The sequence below is a fragment of the Saccostrea cucullata genome, unplaced genomic scaffold, assembly GCF_032062105.1.
Source record: "Saccostrea cucullata isolate Sc308-1 unplaced genomic scaffold, CSIRO_AGI_Scuc_v1 ctg313, whole genome shotgun sequence".
In the NCBI taxonomy this organism is placed as follows: domain Eukaryota; kingdom Metazoa; phylum Mollusca; class Bivalvia; order Ostreida; family Ostreidae; genus Saccostrea; species Saccostrea cuccullata.
Window position 1 is genome coordinate 76,942 of NW_026928297.1, and position 19,165 is coordinate 96,106.

The 19,165-nt window shown below is 33.6% G+C and overlaps 2 protein-coding genes and 1 long non-coding RNA gene across 3 annotated transcripts in view; 2 read left to right on the plus strand and 1 right to left on the minus strand.

Moving 5' to 3' along the window:
• The window catches only part of LOC134277124 (deleted in malignant brain tumors 1 protein-like), a 51,912-nt gene that overhangs the window by 12,468 nt on the left and 20,279 nt on the right, over positions 1-19,165 (plus strand). Inside the window, exons 13-28 of the mRNA XM_062759410.1 lie at positions 99-243; positions 472-644; positions 932-1,467; positions 6,232-6,503; positions 6,612-6,780; positions 6,882-6,977; positions 10,007-10,212; positions 10,746-10,924; positions 11,623-11,700; positions 11,789-11,986; positions 12,172-12,337; positions 12,681-12,859; positions 14,687-14,852; positions 15,173-15,351; positions 17,829-17,906; positions 18,004-18,087. Of these exons, the coding sequence (XP_062615394.1) occupies positions 99-243; positions 472-644; positions 932-1,467; positions 6,232-6,503; positions 6,612-6,780; positions 6,882-6,977; positions 10,007-10,212; positions 10,746-10,924; positions 11,623-11,700; positions 11,789-11,986; positions 12,172-12,337; positions 12,681-12,859; positions 14,687-14,852; positions 15,173-15,351; positions 17,829-17,906; positions 18,004-18,087 (2,904 nt within the window). The remainder of the gene's footprint in view (positions 1-98; positions 244-471; positions 645-931; positions 1,468-6,231; positions 6,504-6,611; positions 6,781-6,881; positions 6,978-10,006; positions 10,213-10,745; positions 10,925-11,622; positions 11,701-11,788; positions 11,987-12,171; positions 12,338-12,680; positions 12,860-14,686; positions 14,853-15,172; positions 15,352-17,828; positions 17,907-18,003; positions 18,088-19,165) is intronic.
• LOC134277131 (myb/SANT-like DNA-binding domain-containing protein 4) lies at positions 5,400-7,043 on the plus strand. The gene is made up of 4 exons (XM_062759418.1): positions 5,400-5,764; positions 6,232-6,503; positions 6,612-6,780; positions 6,882-7,043. Exons 1-4 carry the CDS (start codon positions 5,618-5,620, stop codon positions 7,041-7,043), a joined length of 750 nt encoding a protein of 249 aa, XP_062615402.1. The 5' UTR covers positions 5,400-5,617.
• LOC134277134 (uncharacterized) lies at positions 7,124-7,869 on the minus strand. Its single transcript, XR_009994201.1, has 3 exons — positions 7,800-7,869; positions 7,283-7,508; positions 7,124-7,206 (listed from the first exon to the last, which is right to left on the minus strand). It is a non-coding gene; the product is annotated as an uncharacterized LOC134277134 (long non-coding RNA).

Sequence of the window (19,165 nt, forward strand, 5' to 3'; positions counted from 1 at the left end):
CAAGTGAGCTTTTCAATACTTAGCTAATTTATGTTTTTAACTAGCCCATGTGCTCAGGTGAGCGATGTTGCCCATGGGCCTCTTGTTTTTAAACACAGTCAGTCCAGTGCGGCTTGTGGGAGGACAGACTCCATACGAGGGTAGAGTAGAGGTATACCGTAATGGTGTATGGGGGACAGTTTGTGATGATTCTTGGGATGATTTGGATGCCGTGGTGATCTGTAGGTCGCTGGGATATCCAACGTGCGTATTATCTTTTATGCGTAACAGCAAATTTGTTCCATTTTGAAACTATATTTTTAACTCTCTCTCTCTCTCTCTCTCTTTTATTTATTATTCTATTGAAATTTTTCACAATTAAACATTATAAATGCTACATAAATGAATATTATAAAATATTTCTTGAGATAATTTTTCAATGTTTGGTTTATAGATTTATTTTTTTATATTGGTAAATAAATTATATTTCAGACAAAACGCTAAGAGCTTTAAATATGCTTTCTTCGGTCAAGGATCAGGTCCTATTTTGTTAGACGATGTAAACTGTCGTGGATCAGAGACCAATATTGAGGAGTGTCCACATAATGGATGGCAATCTCATAACTGTGGTCATCATGAAGATGCCTCTGTTAGATGTTCAGAGGGTAAAAATATTTTTAATTCGATTTTTTGATATTTATACAATTATCAAGTCACAGAATAACAAGATGTGTTTGTGAAACACTGATGCCCCCGTATGGCAACAGAGCAAAAATTAAACTTTTCTTTTAAAATTTAGAAAAATACCTTTCTGTTGAATCAAAATATCACATCTTATTAATATGTTTAGCTCTTACAATGTTTTCATAAGTTTCATGGCACTGTAATCTTCTTTAATTTTCATTTTCTGAAAGTTATGGTAAATTATGACTTCGATTGTTACTTACTACAGAAGCACTGACAACAGCAGATCCCCCCACAACAGAAAATTTAACACATGCACAAGAAACGGCTACAACGATACAAACACCGATTACACCCGTCCAAACAAATGAGGGGACACGAACTCAAACAGCACCTTTCACATCGAGAGCACCAACGACAATGATTAAAACATCTGTTTCAACAGCAACCACAACACAATCTGAAACAATCACAGAAGACCCCATATCAACAATCACAAGACAAAATCTCCCAACACAATCTCCAACAACGACCACCATATTCCCGACTGCAAGGGCAACACATACACAAAATCTAAAGACTACTACAACGACACAAGCTTCCACAACCACCACACAAGTTCCAACAACGACAACCACCACACAAGCTCCAACAGCTCCAACAACGACACAAGCTCCAACAATCACAAGCACCACACAAGCTCCAACAACCACAACACGAGCTCCAACAATGATTGCTTCCACAACACAATCACCAACAACGACGACGTTGACAGAGGCCCGAATGACAACAACAATGACAAAAGTTCAAACGTCAACAACTATACCTATTGCAAGTAAGCTGTGATGTTAATCTTTATTGTTTGAAATGGTTTAATAAGCTTTAAAGAAAACAATTACTTTCACAAAAGAAAAGTTCAATTGAAATGTTTCACCCCTACTAATGTGTTCGGAACCTTTTATTTTTCGGTGTTCTGTAAATTATAAAACCCGATGAGTTCAGAGTAGCTCTGGCAGTGGAACTGGCGAGAGTTAGCGAGACTTCAGCGAGATAGGGTAAATTATTCACGGAAATGTGGCTAGGAAGTGACTAGCACGTGGAGGCATGGTAAACAGAAAAGTTATGTTGCGTTTCAGTTTTCACCACCCTAGAATCTGATAATATCTGTAAAAATGTACTTCAATCAAGCGATCTCTCTTTCATTCATTCAAACTTAAATAAGTTTTCTCTATAATGCAATCTTCGGCAGTCATTAATTAAGATTTCTTTTTGGACAAATATTTTTGCATGGGAACCGGGACTATATTTTTTGGCGTCAGATTAGCAAATGAGGCACCAGCATGATTTTAACTGACCAATCAGCTGAATGAGTATTGCATTATGGGTTACTACGAATACTACAGAAATTTTACGCTTGAAAAAAAAAAAAGGAAAATCTTATGGTAAATGAAAAGCATTTTTAAAAATATTATTTTCATGCTAGCTCATAATGACAAACAATTCATTTGTTAAATAAACGGTGGAAGTCTAGTTTTCTGAAAGTCGCACTGCAAAAGCGATTTGCGTCTGTATTATTTTCTCTGTTGTACTATCGGTAAATACAATTGCCAGGTGAATTCCCTGACCGAACACGTGATCACAACGTAAACAAAGTTTTGTCCATTTAAATGCATAGAAGATGCTTCTCGTTTTCCTTACCCTTGAAGCGCTGGTTCTGAACTAGACACAAACAACGTTTTCTTGAACATTTCTTTTCAGTTAACAACAAATTAAAAACGCCCGTACATCTTTCATAGTTTTTTTATCTTTGTATTTTGTTCGTAGGAATATTTTTGTTATTTTGCAGTCCATTGACATGATCCTAGATTGACCTGAACTACGTGTTCGAAGTAAAATGTAAACATGTAAACGTTGCTATTCATTCAACGATTGTTCAGTTGCTTGTGGTGAGATCCTCTGTGCGCATTTATAACAATAGCCATATAAGGCAAACAAAAGTTCGTCAGTGTAGATGATAATACACTTTTTTTTGCCAGCGAATCGGTCACTAGTGAGCTCTAATTTTCGCCGAAAAGTATAAGATATATATTGTTATTTTAACACCCCCTCCTTTAGCCACCCTTTTTATGTTGAAAATCATGAAAGTCGTTCAGAAAGGTCTGGGAACATTTATTACAGGACATGTTTTCAAAAGAAACAGGTTATAGCAATATCATGTTTACTGCCAATTCTATTTATAAAACCGGTTCTACCCTATAACCTTTGAATAGATAAACCTAAACCACGTGTCTTGAATTTAAATCACAATAACATTAGTAGGGGTGTGTTTGATAACTTTGAAGAAAAAAAAAACATTTACATTTACAAAGAGCAAGAGCCACGTTCGGCCTTATTTGGCCCTGAGAATTTCTGAAAAATCAGAACTGCTCAGTTTAGGTTGCAAATGCAGTATTTATCACTTGGAGTGGTGGTGACCACGTTTCTATTAATTGTGACGTAATTTTATATGTAGTAAATGCATTATGACGTCATAAAATGCGTCATTTTCCTCAAATCCTGTAATTTCCTTCAAATATGGCCTAAAGTTGAAGTACTTTTTTCATATAGAGCACAACCTCTGATCCAAAATATGCAAATACATCATGAAAGCTCTGTTTCTGAAGATCAAAAAACATGTTGTTTTTTTTTGGATCGTGGGGTGTGCTCATATTTTAATTCTTTGCTGAAGGTAGTCAAATACCCGTATTTTCTGCAAAGTTCAAGAACATTGCAATTTCTCAAAGCCTGCTTTCCAATGTGCGGATTCTCAAAACGAAATTTTGTTATAGAAAATGAAAGCACCAAGTGTCTACTTCATTTTAATATATGAAATGGAAACAGGGTGATAGTTTATTAATTGATATAAGTACAGGACCATTTTATGCATAAGATGGCTCTTGCTCTTTAAAATAAAATCATAATCCAGGGTTTTCCATCATTTCAAATCTCCCATCACTGCTTAGCACTGACACTTAGCAACTTTATTCAAGCCTTATACAAACTTAAATTAGCATAACTGATCCAACGTATTTTTAAGCAAAACATTGAGACATATTCATTTTAAGTAAAACATGTATGTAAAGACTTAAATATGAGAAAGTTATTTAAATTCTTGGGCTCAGTAAATACTGCATTACTTATTTGGCTTCATCATCTATTGACATCAAAGCAGAAATAATTATATATTGAGCACTAATTTTTCTGTTTAATCTATACAAAAATGCCTGTAAAATTTAAATATTTTATTGTAAATCAAGACAACTGTTTGAACCAATTTTTTCGATCATTTAATATTATACAAATTTCTTAAGTTAAAAAGAAAAATTGCAGGCAATCTAAACGTGTATGTTAAAATCAACAAACTATTTTGACATTAAAAAATGCAAAGAATGCGCAAAAATGTTATGTATTGAAACATATACTGTAAACCAACTTTTATTCGCGACTACTTTATTTCGCGATTTACCGGGATTATACTACATGTAGCTTGCGACGATTATTTTTCGCGATCAAGCCTTTTTGATCTGTTATTAATTGACAAAGAGACCTGAAGGACTGGTTCGTGAGAAATATTCGCATTGACGAGCACCCCTACTAATGTGTTCGGAACCTTTTATTTTTCGGTGTGCTGCAAATTATAAAACCCGATGAGTTCAGAGTAGCTCTGGCAGTGGCTCTGGCGAGAGTAAGCGAGACTTCAGCGAGATTGGGTAAATTATTCACGGGAATGTGGCTAGGAAGTGACTAGCACGTGGAAGCATGGTAAACAGAAAAGTTCTGTTGCGTTTCAGTTTTCACCACCCTAGAATCAGCTGATAATATATGTGGAAATGTACTTCAATCAATCGATCTCTTTTACATTCATTTAGACTTAACACAAGTATTCTCTATAATGCATGCACAATTTTCTGCAGTCATGAATTAAAATTTCTTTTTGGAGAAATATTTTTTGCATGGGAACCGGGACTATATTTTTTGGCGTCAGATTAGCAAATGAGGCACCAGCATGATTTTAACTGACCAATCAGCTGAATGAGTATTGCATTATGGGTTACTACGAATACTACAGGAATTTTACGCTTGAAAAAAAGGAAAATCTTATGGTAAATGAAAAGCATTTTTAAAAATATTATTTTCATGCTTATAATGACAAACAATTCATTTGCTAAATAAACGGAAGTCTAGGTTTCTGAAAGTCATACTGCAAAAGCGCTTTGCGTCTGTATTAATTCCTTTGTTGTACTATCGGTGAATACAGTTGCCAGGGGCTCGTAACATAAAGCTTGCTAAGATTTTGACTTAAGTAGGGTCATAAGTAGGACTTAGGCACATTCTTAAGACGTTCCTAAGTACTACTTAAGTCAGTCTTATACCGTAACATAAAACAGACTAAGCAAGGTCTTAGCTAAGTCAGACTTAAGTCGAAAATATATGTTGGGAATAACTTTTAAATTAGAGTTTAGATGCATGTATATGTATATCAATTGACTATAAATTATAAATGAAACATGAATCAATTGAATTTGATTTTTTAAAGTAGAGATAAAATTAATTGGCAATTAGGTAATAATGTATTTAGTACTAAATTACTTCTATGAAATGCTTAAGATAGGGATTTGGAAAGGACAGGGTTTTTTTTTTAAAACAGGAAGTGACGGACCACTCGGTGGATCAAATGATGCGGGGGGGCAGATTTTCATTCTTATAAAGTTAAACACTGCGTATGTGCAGTTATAATCAGTAGTAATGATGCATCTAATACGATTTATTTTACTTGACATAATGGATCAAGCTCTGAAAAAAATCCTGAATCCGCCCTTGCCGTGTTCAGTTTATATATTGTTAAACAATTACATATCGTTTTGAGAAGTGTTCACTGCATGCGCTGGTTTCGTCGTTGTCGCAGGTCGCAGACATGGCACGGAAACCGAATTTCTCCCAACTTGAAATCGAAACTATTATTGAGGAAGTCCAAAACAATAGTGATATCATAAATTCTTCCTTTTCAAACGTATCGACGAATGCAAGTAAGCAAAGACTATGGAGTGGCATTGCATCAAAGGTAAAGGATATTTATTTTATTTTATTCAACATAGGGATTATAACAAAAGAATAAAAATTATGAAGTCTAGAATAAACATTTTCCCCTTCTGTATTTCTTTTTGAATACCAACACGTCTTTTTTATACACCAGTTTTAATCAATTTCAGGCGGGGGGGGTGTCAACGAAATAATTTTAGTTTTGGTGGGTACTACCAAGCAGATGTAATTGAAGAGAAAAATATGTCATCTCATGTAATTAATATTCTCAAAAAATTAATTATTGGTGGAGCCCACCTCCCCCAGTACCACCCCCGGGGATATAATGCCATGATACATAATGTCTTGCGTTTAATTTGCATACAGAAGCTGTGTGATATATTGTACAACATATATCTGTACCAAATGAATTTTTTTAATAAGGGACTTTTAATACTAGTAGATAATGCAGTATTACACTTTATAATATTTACAACATAACACTTAAAGGTGAGCGCTGTCAGCGGCGTTGAAAGGACATCGGAAGATGTTCGGAAAAAATGGAGAAATGTATCTAGTGATACTAAGAAGAAATTGTCAATGGCTCGGAGGGAAGCAAGGAAGACTGGCGGAGGAGTGTCATCAGCGGAAGCGCTCACCAACACTGAGATAAAGATTGCTGAAACAATGGGCCAAACCGCCGTTGAGGGAATTCCCGGGGGATATGACACAGCTGCTTGCAGCACCCCTCAGTCTGTTGATATTGTCAACGAAGAAGACAGGTAAATCACATTCATTGTTGTTTATAATATTTTCATTTTTAATAAGATATTATTGAGATACATACTTTTGAATTTTTTGACAAATTAGTAAAACTTGTTAATGAACAGTGAATTACAAGATCAAAGTCAAAGTACATCCAGCCAATCAACTTGCAGTCACGGTGAATGTAGTAGGGAATCCTCATCCAATGGTATCCACAAGAGCTCCAAAAGAAAGAGACCCTCAGCCTTTGATGGAGAGCAGGATCTTATTGAAATAGAAAAGGAGAGATTAGAGGTACAAAAAAATTAATTTACGATATCATGAATTTATTATGCTATGTGTTTGTTCTAAGAAATAACACTCAAACACAATTAAAGTGTCACTATCCATTGTAGATAGAGAAGAAGAGGTTGGAGATAGATGAAGAAAGACTGAAGATAGAGGAAAGAAGATGCCAGTTAGAGGAAGAAAGAAATAGAAGGGGATTTCTCGTTTGTAACGAAAACAGAAATGTAAAATACTTTATTTTATCTGCAGAGTTCAATGATTTCCAATAAAATTATGTAAGTCTTAGTGCAAGATGCTGTCTTGTCTCTCTTCCGTCATTCACATTTCCATCGTAGATAAGATTGTCATTAAATCGATAGGTATCTCGTTTTCTGGCAGAGGAATTGTTTTGTTTATGCACATATTGTGCAACACAGCTGTTGCAACAATAACCTGAAATTGAGCTTTATTTCATTAACGTTGCGGTGTTTTAAAGACAAATAAATAATTCAATTACAATAAAGTGTACCTTGCAGGCTTTCGTGGGATCAAATAATATAGGTCCACCACTTTTATCGAGGCATCAGAAACGACCTTTCCACACTCCAAAACAGCGCTCGATTGTGTTCCTCGCTTTCATGTGACGTGTATTGTATCGAAATGCACTAGGTGTGGAAGGTGTAGATATGGGGTCAGCATCCAGGGTCTGAGGGGGTATGCCGAATCTCCCAGAAGCCACCCTTCGCCTATTTCACCTAAATACAAATATTAATATATTTCATATGTCATATCAAATTTGAGCTCGTTTCATATACTGTAAAACGAGAATATTTGGCGCACTACTAATTTTAGCGCCTTTGGCACAAGAGCCCCTGAGCAGTAAAATTTATTGTGCGCTAAAGGATTTCTAAATATCAGTTTTATGTATATCAGATAGCATTTAAAAGTATGCTTAAAAGTCATTATATTCAATACTAATAATTACCACATTCACATAGCATTTAAAATTATGCTTATAAATTATTGTATTCAATACTAATACTTACCACTTTCAAATTTCAACGAAAGAGCAGAGTCTGTCCATATAAAGGAATCATGTGAACTCCCTGGCCACTTGGCCACTAAATTTGTAAATCTGAGGTCGGAGTCACACACACCTTGTACATTTATAGAATGGAAGTTCTTTCTGTTGACATTCAAATGTTCATCTTGTTTAGGCGTTCTAATAGGAATATGAGTTCCATCAATGCAACCCAAAATATTGGGAAACCTTGATAACTCGTAATAATTTTGCATTACTGCGATTTTTTCTGCATTGGAGTTTGGAAATATTATATACTCGTTTGCATGATTTGCAATACTCGTTGATACATCTGAAATTACCCGTGACACTGTCATTCTTGACATACCCTGAGCATCTCCTAAAACACTAAACAGACTACCGGTTGCATAGTGTCGCAGAGCCGTGAGAACCTGAGTAGAGACACTCAATGCGTGGTTTCTTTTTGTCTGACGTTCCACGTCGCATCTAACAAACTCACAAACTCTCTCTATCAAGTCTCTGTCGAGGCGATATCTCGAAATTAAATACTCATCGTCCTCTGTCTCCCCCAGAAACACCCTGTCTTGGAATGTCCTGTTCTTTCTAATATTTCTCAGGTGCACGTATAAGGCCGCCGGACTCGTACAATTGTTTACTTTAGTGAGTAGTGTTTATGACGTGTAAGCATCATCCCAATGAAATCAACTTTTGAATGTATGTACCACAGTCTTCTTTTGTACGATTAATAATGTTTATCAAAATTATTCTAATGAACAAATTATTATAATTTATATACTTTGCTGTATTTTAACATGTATATATTAATCATGTTTATTGAAAATAAAATTTTCAAGGATGTTTAATGCCGGTATTTAACGATATCTAATTCTAAATGTTTGTAGGTGGTACTTAAGACATACTTAAGTCACCTCTACCGGCCGCCTAAGTCTTGCTTAAATTGTGAAATCTTAGCACGCTTCTAGTTACGGTCTTAAGGCTAAGAATGTACTTACGTCCTACTTAAGCATGGTCTTAGACTTAAGTAACCTTTATGTTACGAGCCCCAGGTGAATTCCCTGGTGGAACACGTGATCACGAACGTAAACAAAGTTTTATCTTTTTGCTAACTTTTTCATATGATGTTTTCATTGTTTTGTCTTACAGATACTTTTTTCTAGTCAGTTTTGGGGGATCAGACATTATCATATTTTACGTAACTGATAATCAAAGCTTGTGAATCTGATCCCCATCTTGTTTGTTAAATTGTTCACATTTATACCGTCATTTTAATAAATGACATTATTCATCTCTATGAAAGTGTTTTATTTGACTTATACAAAATTAGCAAAAACAAGTGCGGTGAACCTGCATATAAGCATAAGAATACATAAACAAAGTTTTGTCCATTTAAATGCAGAAGAGATGCTGCTCGTTTGCCTTACTCTTGAAGCGCTGGTGTTCTAAACTAGACACAAACTACATTTTATCAAACATTTTTTTCTATTTAACAACAAATTAAAAACGTCCGTAACATCTTTCATAGTTTCTTATCTTTGTATTTTGTTCGTAAGAACATTTATTTTTTTATTTTGTAGTCCATTACATGATCGTAGATTGACCTGAACTACGTGTTCGAAGTAAAATGTAAACATGTATTTGGCGTAAACGTTGCTATTCATTCAACGATTGGTCAGTTGCTCGTGGTAAGATCCTCTGTGCGCATTTATAACAATGGCCATATAAGGCAAACAAAGTTTTGTCATTGTAGATGATAATGTACATTTTTTTTTACCAGCGAATCGGTCACTAGTGAGCATTAATTTTCGCTGAAAAGTATAAGATATATTGTTTTTTTAACACCACCTCCTTTAGCCACTAATTTGTCAGTTGAAAATCATGAAAGTCTTTCAGAAAGGTCTGGAACCATTTATTACAGGACATGTTTTCAAAAGAAACAGGCTATAGCAACATCATGTTTACTGCCAATTTTATCTATAAAACCGGTTCTACCCTATAACCTTTGAATAGATAAACCTAAACCACGTGTCTTGAATTTAAATCACAATAACATTAGTAGGGGTGACGAGGCTCTCGCGAACCTCGCTAAAATTTCTCACACGCGAATAAAAGTTGGTTGGTTTATTCAGTACATGTATATATGAACCCCTTTAACAAAATAAAAAAGAATTGGTATCCTGTCCTCAAATGCAGGAAGATAAGGCCCTCTCTTTTACATTTTGTATGTATCTAGACACTAGAGTTCGACTTGTCGGAGGAAATTCTCCATATCAGGGTAGATTGGAAGTGTATTACAACGGAGTATGGGGAACAGTTTGTGATGATTTTTACTCATTTAATTCTGATGGATCAAAGAACAGATTCTCTGAAGTAGTATGCCGATCTTTAGGCTTCCCTTGGTATGTTTTATATGTTATTATGTAATTATTTATAAATACAAATAAGTTGATTATTTCATGTTTTCAGGCATGAATACTTAAGTTGATAAAGCTTATTTTTAAACAAATAAATTACAAGAAAATATCTAGATTATATTGGAATTATAGTCTTATTTCTCTTCTATTTTTTTTCTGGTCATTTGCAAATGGTTGGACGTAGTAAAACCTCAATTTCTGATTGACGTTCAATTTAATAAGTGAAGATGTTCAAGTACAAGAATATAATTTAATTCATTTATGAAATCTTATATCGTAATCCTCATTTACATCGTGTCTTTTACAAAAGTAAGCATAAGAAATATGTCAATTTATCAATCGATGTCATGTCGACATGTAAGATATATGAGATATGATGAATTCTTCTATGTTCATGTCTAAAATACATGTAGGTCGATAAAATTAAACAACCTTTCGAATTCTGTAGAACAAAAGATGATACATATTGACTATAAATAAGATAACCTTAATTCAATTCTAACTTTAAAAATTGGAAGGCAAACATCTTTGAGCTATTGCTGTGCACGTTATGGACAAGGAACTGGCCCCATTTGGCTAGATGATGTACGATGTAGTGGAAATGAAACAGATATCTCAGAGTGTGTACATATCGGTTGGGGCAACCATAACTGTGGACATTACGAGGACGTGTCTATCAATTGCTTACCAGAGGAGGGTATAATCATTTGAAAAACATATCGAGTAACAAATACGACTTATTTTGCTAGTTGTTTTGAATTTCAAACATATTTCTGTTTTGAATTTGATTTTATTGCAAGATAAAGCTAAACACGGCTCGTAAATATGCATACGCCATTTATTATATCATTATTTTTTCTACGATACATAAACACCAGGGTATACTCTTCAGATTTGTAACACCTGACTGCTTCATTGTCACGGGTATCGGCGTGGAATGGCGACCCGTATTCATGCTGCTTATCGTGTATTACTTTTGTTTATATTTTATTGCAGTTACGCGTATCTGTGGTTGTACACTGCACTGACCTGTACAACAAAATAATTGTAAGTTTGTTTGATATCTTATGTTACTGGATTAGCCGAAATATTACGTTATAATTGTCGCTACCGAGTGCTGTATAGCAAACGTCCGTCTACACCAGTGTCAACTGATTAACCTGAACAGTGACTAAGTCCTGCCATTTATATAGGGGTCAGCAGATATGGCGAGAATCCGAACAAAAATGGCGGGTACAATCCTTTTACGAATCGCGTTTAGCTTTAAGAGATACAAAGTCTAGTATTATCAAAGTGCCAATAGATGCACAAAATGATGATATTACAGTTTGTTTTACCTTCTTATGAAGCTTAAGTAGCTTAAATAAAATTTACGTTATTTCTGAATGTTTACAGATACAGCAACAACAAGATCATCAACCACAACAGAAACTTTCACAACAGAGAGCGTTGTAAATGATACGCTTCCACCAAGTAAGCTATTGTGTTGTGCAGATATGTATCATTTTTGGAAGAAATTTACTTCATAAAATTACATCCATTTTCTGAAATTTAAAAACAGAGCTCGAAACACCAACAACAAGACAGTCGCCCACAATAGAAACGTTTATAACTGGGGGACTCACAACTGAAACATCTAACAACATTTTTAATATTCTGAATAAAGATTTGTCTGATCTAAAATACACTAAAAGATTTAGAAAAACTGATAATTTTCAAAATCTAAAACTAAATCTGTTTGATATAAAGTCCAACCAATGCAAAATACCCATCCTCTCAGTTTAATAGGGCTGAGGTTGATCGCAGTGATATTGATAAGGACCATATTGAGCTTTTCGTGGTTTATTACAAATAATTACTACATGAAAAAGTAAGAACAGACTTCCGAAACATAATTTGAATTTTATTTCTCTTTTTACTTTCCATTCCCTCTATTTCATATAGACACAACAGTTCGACTAGTTGGTGGAAATACTTCACATGAGGGTAGAGTGGAGGTTTATCATAATGGAGTATGGGGGACAGTATGTGATGATGACTATATACATAAAGCTGATGGGTCGAAAAACAGATTTTCTGAAGTAGTCTGTCGAGCTTTAGGCTTTCCTTGGTATGATGTTTGTTTCTTTTAAAATAAGATTTATTCCTTGATGTTCATACCTCGCATGACTACTGGATTTAATTTTACATTGTTTATATATTAACTAATATAAATGGGTTAAAAACAGTAAATTTGTCATAAAAAAATTATTTTTTGTGATGCAACAAGTAAAGTATGACGTGATCTTATCAGTTAGTATTGAAAAAAGATGTAAGACATTGCTAGAGTTAGACGCAACTTTTGTTGTTCATGATTGGAAAGCTGTTCTGCTTGCCAAAAAAACTTTTCATAATAAGTTGAAAATAATAATGTATGGACTTCAATAAGTCAACTTTTACATTACATTACTCAGGCGTACATCTGTCAGCTATTGTTGTGCACGTTATGGTCACGGATCAGGTCCTATTTGGTTAGACAATGTACGATGTAGTGGAAATGAAACAAATATCTTAGAATGTCAACATAATGGTTGGGGCATCCATGACTGTCGACATCACGAGGATTTGTCTGTCAATTGCTTACCAGAGCAAGGTATGATCACTTGAAAACAACATGTCTAGTAATAAATAAGGATTGTGATGCTAAATATTTATTACTTCAGAAGCATTTTTTTTAAAATTTATTATTATTGAAATTTAAGTAATATTATTAAAGTGCCAATAGAGGCCCAAAATGATGGCTTCATAATTTGCTTCCCTTTCTTTCGTAGCTAGAATAACTCAAATTAATGTTGCATAATTTGCTGATGATTTATAACGTAAACAGATACATCAAGAACGAGAATTTCAAACACAACTGAAGTTTTCACAACTGAGAGAGTAACAAATTATACGCTTCTAACAAGTAAACTATTTTGGTGTTTAGATATATTTTAGGGAAGACTTACGAAATAAAATTGCATACTTTTTTTAAAATTTCTAAACAGAGATTGTGACCTCACCAACGAGACAGCCACCTACAATAGAAACTTCCACGACTGGGATACTTGCAAATAAAACATTTATGCCAAGTAAGCTATGACGTTGTGCAGAATCATATCATTGTTAGGATGGCCTTTAATCATGGATATGTTTGAAAAAGACGAGTAACAATTAAATATCAGACGTCAGATGAATAATTCTTTTAAATTGTTAAAACAACAATGTTAAAATTTAATATGAGAATAAAAAAAATTAATTTTTACAATTAAAAGACAATATTCACGAATAATAACAAAGTAATGATGATAAGAAGAAAAATAAGACTACTTTTTTTTCATTTTTATATGAAATACTTCTGAAAGTTAAGATTTTATATAAAAAAAATCTTAAACAACGGCTAAACTTTTTTTCTTTTCCTTTTTAGCTCACCTGAGCTGAAGGCTAAATTGAGCTTTTCTGATCAAAACTTGTTAGTTTTCTGTCGTCGTTGTCGTTTTCGTCGTTGTACACTTTTCACATTTTCATCTTCTTCTCAAGAACCCATGGGCCAATGTCAACCAAAATTATCACAATGATCTTTGGGTAAAGGATATTCAAATTTCTTCAATCCAAGGGTCGCATCCTGTTCTAAGGGGAAATAATAATGAATATATGAAAAAGGAATGGCATCTCTTAAAAATCTTTTCAAGACCCACAGGGCCAGGAAAAATAAAACTCATGTGACATCATTCTCAGGTTGTACAAATCACAACATCCAGGGATAGGATGGGGCCACAATGGACGATGAAAGTTTTAAATAGGAACATAAAGTAAAATCTTAAATGGGCTTCTTGAAACCCATGTGGAATCATCCTCAGGTGATGTAAATTCAGATTTGTTCAATCGTGGCGCTTTGGGATAGGATGGAGCCACAGAGGACGATGGAAGATTTACATTGGAAAAATCTTTAAAAATCTTCTTCCCAAGAATCAGTGGGCCAGGAAAGACGAAAATCATGTGAAATCATCCTCAGAAGGCGTAGATTCAAATATGTACAATATGTAAACCTTTCAATACTGAGCTGATTTGAATGTTTACTTAGCCCGTTTGCTCAGATTACCGATGGGGTCTATGGACCTCTTGTTTAATTATTTTTTCAAAATTTATTTTGAAAAAAAACAAATCTCTAATCCAAAATATTCTTAAAGATATGGAAAAATTGACAAATCTTATACATTTTAAAACTAAATCTGTTTCATAAAAAAGTCCAAAACAAAATACCCATCTTTTCAAATTCATAGGGCAGAGGTTAATCGCGATGATATACCGATAAGGACCACATTGAGCTTTGCGTAGTTTCATACAAATAATCACTACATGAAAAGCCTAGAACGGAATTCGGAAACTTAATTTGAATTTTATTTTTCTATTTACTTTCCATTTCCTCTGTTTCATATAGACACAACAATTCGACTGGTTGGTGGAAATACTTCACATGAGGGTAGAGTGGAGGTTTATCATAATGGAGTATGGGGGGCAGTTTGTGATGATTACTATATACATAATGCTGATGGATCGAAGAACAGATTTTCTGAAGTAGTCTGTCGAGATTTAGGCCTCCCGTGGTATGATGTTTGTTATTTAAAATAAGATTTATTGCTTTATGTTCTTACCTGACATGACCACTTGAATTAATTTTACTTTGTTTGAATTATATCTTAATACAAGTGATTTTTTTCCAAAATTTTCTTCACTGCAAAAAAAACTTAATATAGAATGAATTTGTCAGTCATACGTGAAACAAATTGTAAAAGGTAAGACTGGCCACAGCTATGATTAGAAAGGATATTCTGGTTATAAAAAATACCCTGATGAATAAGTTTAAGATTATAATATAAAGACTATTCATGTAAAACAAAATCAAACTTTTCATTTTATTACTCAGGCTAACATCTGTAAGTTATTGTTGTGCACGTTATGGTCAAGGAACGGGTCCTATCTGGCTAGATGATGTACGATGTAGTGGAAATGAAACAAATATCTCAGAGTGTACACATATCGGTTGGGGCAACCATAACTGTGGACATCACGAGGATTTGTCTGTCAACTGTCTACCAGAAGAAGGTAGGTACAGTACAAAGGAGTATGATTTATGATCCTTTTTATATGATATATGAGTACACAGTAAATATTCTTCAATTTTATCAAAATGAAACAGTTTAACAAGATTCAATCACATTAAACTACAAAATTATATAAGGACCATATATAAAAGAAGTCTGTTAGATTATAACGTAATCATACTTTTTTCTTTTATAAAATTATCATTTTTAGCTTATTTGAGCTTAATTCCCCGGAGAATTTGTTCACGTTTTGTCCCTTGTGAGTCCTTTTTTTTAGTAAAACATTTATATTTTCGACTTCTCCAGAACCACCGGGCCAATTTCAACTAAACTTGCTAGAAAGCATGAAGAGGGTTCATGTTTTTACCAATTAAAAGACATAGTCCCTTTCAAGAGGAGATAGATATTATTAAGGTTGAGGAGAACTTCGATGGCAAATTTTAAAACTTCACTTTAAAACAACAAATTCTCGAGAGGGTCGTTAAACAATATATAATTAATTAATCAATCAATCAAATTCTGCTATGGAAAGGGAATGCGTCGAATTGGGTTGCAGAGGGAAATAATGAAAAAAAATAAAATATTTTAATGAAGAGTATGAAAATCTATTATTCCTCAAATTGACGTTGACGCATCCTAAGGTTATGTATCTTTAAGTTTGTTCTATGACCCCAACAGTACCGATAGATCAGGGCCACAATGGATTATGAGATTTTAACACGGGGATTTGGGGGACAAAAAATCTTCTCAAGAACCAAAAAGTAGGGATGTCAAAATTGTCAATAAATTGGTATTCGAATATTCGATAGTAGTATTCGAATATATTCGAATATTCGATAAAATAAATACATCTTGCATTATAATATGTATATATCTTCACTCTTTTGTAAAGCAATATATATGTTTTATGTCATTATTTTGGAATAAAATTTCATGTAGAGTTCTGTAAATGCACTTTAATTATATTCATAAAATATTTTACAGAATATATGAAGAGTTTATGTCCAAAATGTAATAAAAAAAATTAACCCCAAAAAATTCAAAAGATTCTTTTAATAAGTTCCAGATTAATTAATCATCTTACCAAAGTGTACATTGATTACACAGATTTATACCACACAGAACAACTATCTAATGGAGAAACATTAAAAGCAATTACTTTTAGCTAATTAATTTCCTGATAATGATTTTAAATGATGTATGCATAAACAAAAATGTGTCCTTTCAACAATACAAACTAATTATAAGTACTGCACACTGTTATATCTCTAATTAAATGATCAAATAAATAATTTATATCATTTTAATAGACACATTCTTCACACCTTTAAAGTAATCCAAGAGAAATGTATTTTGATTTTGTTTTAAATTAAATCTTATTATTGGTCTCAACGATGAGAATTTGATTCAATTTCTAATAAAACTTCAGTTTTTGGCAGATTTTTTTTCTTTTTGATGCTTGTATACTTAAATCCGAATATTCGAATCATGAATTTTATATTCGAATATCAACTCATCGAATGAATATTCGAATATTCGAATATTCGTTGACATCCCTACCAAAAAGCATTGATTATTTATATTGATAAGGAAGCATCATCAGGAAGATTCACATTTAATCGTGAAACCTTAGTTAATTTGGGACTTAAAAGAGATATATGTTTTACGTAGAAAATTATATTGAAGAGAAAAAAAATTGCTGATAAGAAAAGCAGATCAACATTGAAAGCTTTTTGAAATTGTTCATTAATTTAACTTTTGAATTACGAGGATGTGTCTGTCAACTGCTTACCAGAGGAAGGTATCATCATTTGAAAAAAAAAAAAACATGTCTAGTAACAAATACGACTAAGTTATTTTGAATTTCAAACATATTTCTATTTCAATTTGATTTTATTTAAGTTAAATCTGAAAACGGCTCGTAAATACACCATTTTCGATTTCATTATCTATGACACACCAACACCAGGGTATACTCTTCAGATTCGTTACACTTGAATGCTTTATTGTCACGGATATCGGCGTGAAATGGCGACACGTGTTCGTGCTGGTTATTTTGCATTACCTTTGTTAACATTTTATTGCAGTTACGTGTAGCTATGTTTGTTTGTACACTACACTGACCTATACATTTAGATAATTGTAAGTTTCTTTGTTACTTTAGTTTTCTGCATTAGCGGAAGTATTAAGTTATAAATGTCGCTACCGAGTGCTGTATAGCATACGTCCTTCTACACCTGATTATACTGAACAGTGACTAAGTCCTGCCCTTTATATATGGAACTGTAAATATAGAGAGAATCCAAACAAAAATGGCAGTAACATTCCTTTTACGAATCGTGTTCAGCTTTAGGAGATTGTGTTATTAAAGCGCCAATACATGCACAAAATTAAGACATTAACATTTGTTTCCCTTCTTGTGTAGCTAAAATAGCTTAATATATTTACATGAATTCCTGATATATATTTCGCATACAGATACATCAACAACAAGATTGTCAACTACAACAGAAACTTTCACAGCTGAGAGACTTGTAAATGATACGCTTCCACCAAGTAAGTCATTGTAATGTGCAGATATATTTTATTCTTAAAAGAAGTTTACTTCATAAAATTACATAAAATTACAAAATTTTCTGAAATCTCTAAACAGAACAAGAAACCTCAACAACATTACAGTCGCCCACAATAGAAACTTCCACAACTGGGAGACTTACCAATGAAACATCTATGTCAAGTAAGATATGATGTTGTGAAGAATCATATCATTGTTAAGGTTGTCCTTTACTAATGGATTCATTCGACAAAGATTGCAATTGGTTGCTATGAAGTAACGAAAGTCAGATGAATAATTCTTCTAAATTGATAAAACAACCGTGTCAACAATTAATATGAAAATGAAGAATTTATGTTTTACTATTAAAAGAAAATATGCATGAGTAAGAACAAAATGATGATGAAAAGAAAGACTTATTTTTTCCATTTTTACATGAAGTATTTTTTTCAAAAGATCTACTTCTGGAAGTTAAGGTTTTATAAATACTTGTATCTTTAAACACGGCGAAACGTTTTTTAGCTCACCTGAGCCGAAGGCTCAAGTGAGCTTTTCTGATCAAAATTTGTCCGTTGTCTGTCGTCGTCGTTGTCGTTGTTGTCGTCATAAACTTTTCACATTTTCATCTCCTTCTCAAGAACCACTGGGCCAATTTCAACCAAACTTGGAACAAAGTATCCTTGGGTGAAGGGAATTCAAGTTTGTTCAAATGAAGGGCCAGGCCCTTTTCCAAGGGGAGATAATTATGACTTAGAGAAATGGCATTTTAAAAAAAATCTTCTTCTCAAGAACCACTGGGCCAGGAAAGATGAAACTCATGTGAAATCATCACCAGGTAGTGTAGATTCAAATTTGTTCAAATCATGACCCCCAGGGGAAGGGAGGGGCCAAAATGGCCGATCAAAGTTTTACATAGGAATATATAGAAAAAATCTTAAAAAATCTTCTTCTCAAGAACCACTGGGCCAGGGAAGATGAAACTCATGTGGGATCATCCTCAGGTAGTGTAGATTCAAGTTTGTTCAAATCATGACCCCCGGGGGTAGGGTGGGGCCAAAATGGCCGATCAAAGTTTTACATAGGAATATATAGGGAAAATCTTCAAAAATCTTCTCAAGAACCTTTGGGTCAGGAAAGATGAAACTCATGTGGGATCATCCTCAGGTAGTGTAGATTCAAGTTTGCTCAAATCATGACCCCGGGGGTAGGGTTGGGCCAAAATGGCCGATCAAAGTTTTACAAAGGAATATATAAGAAAAAT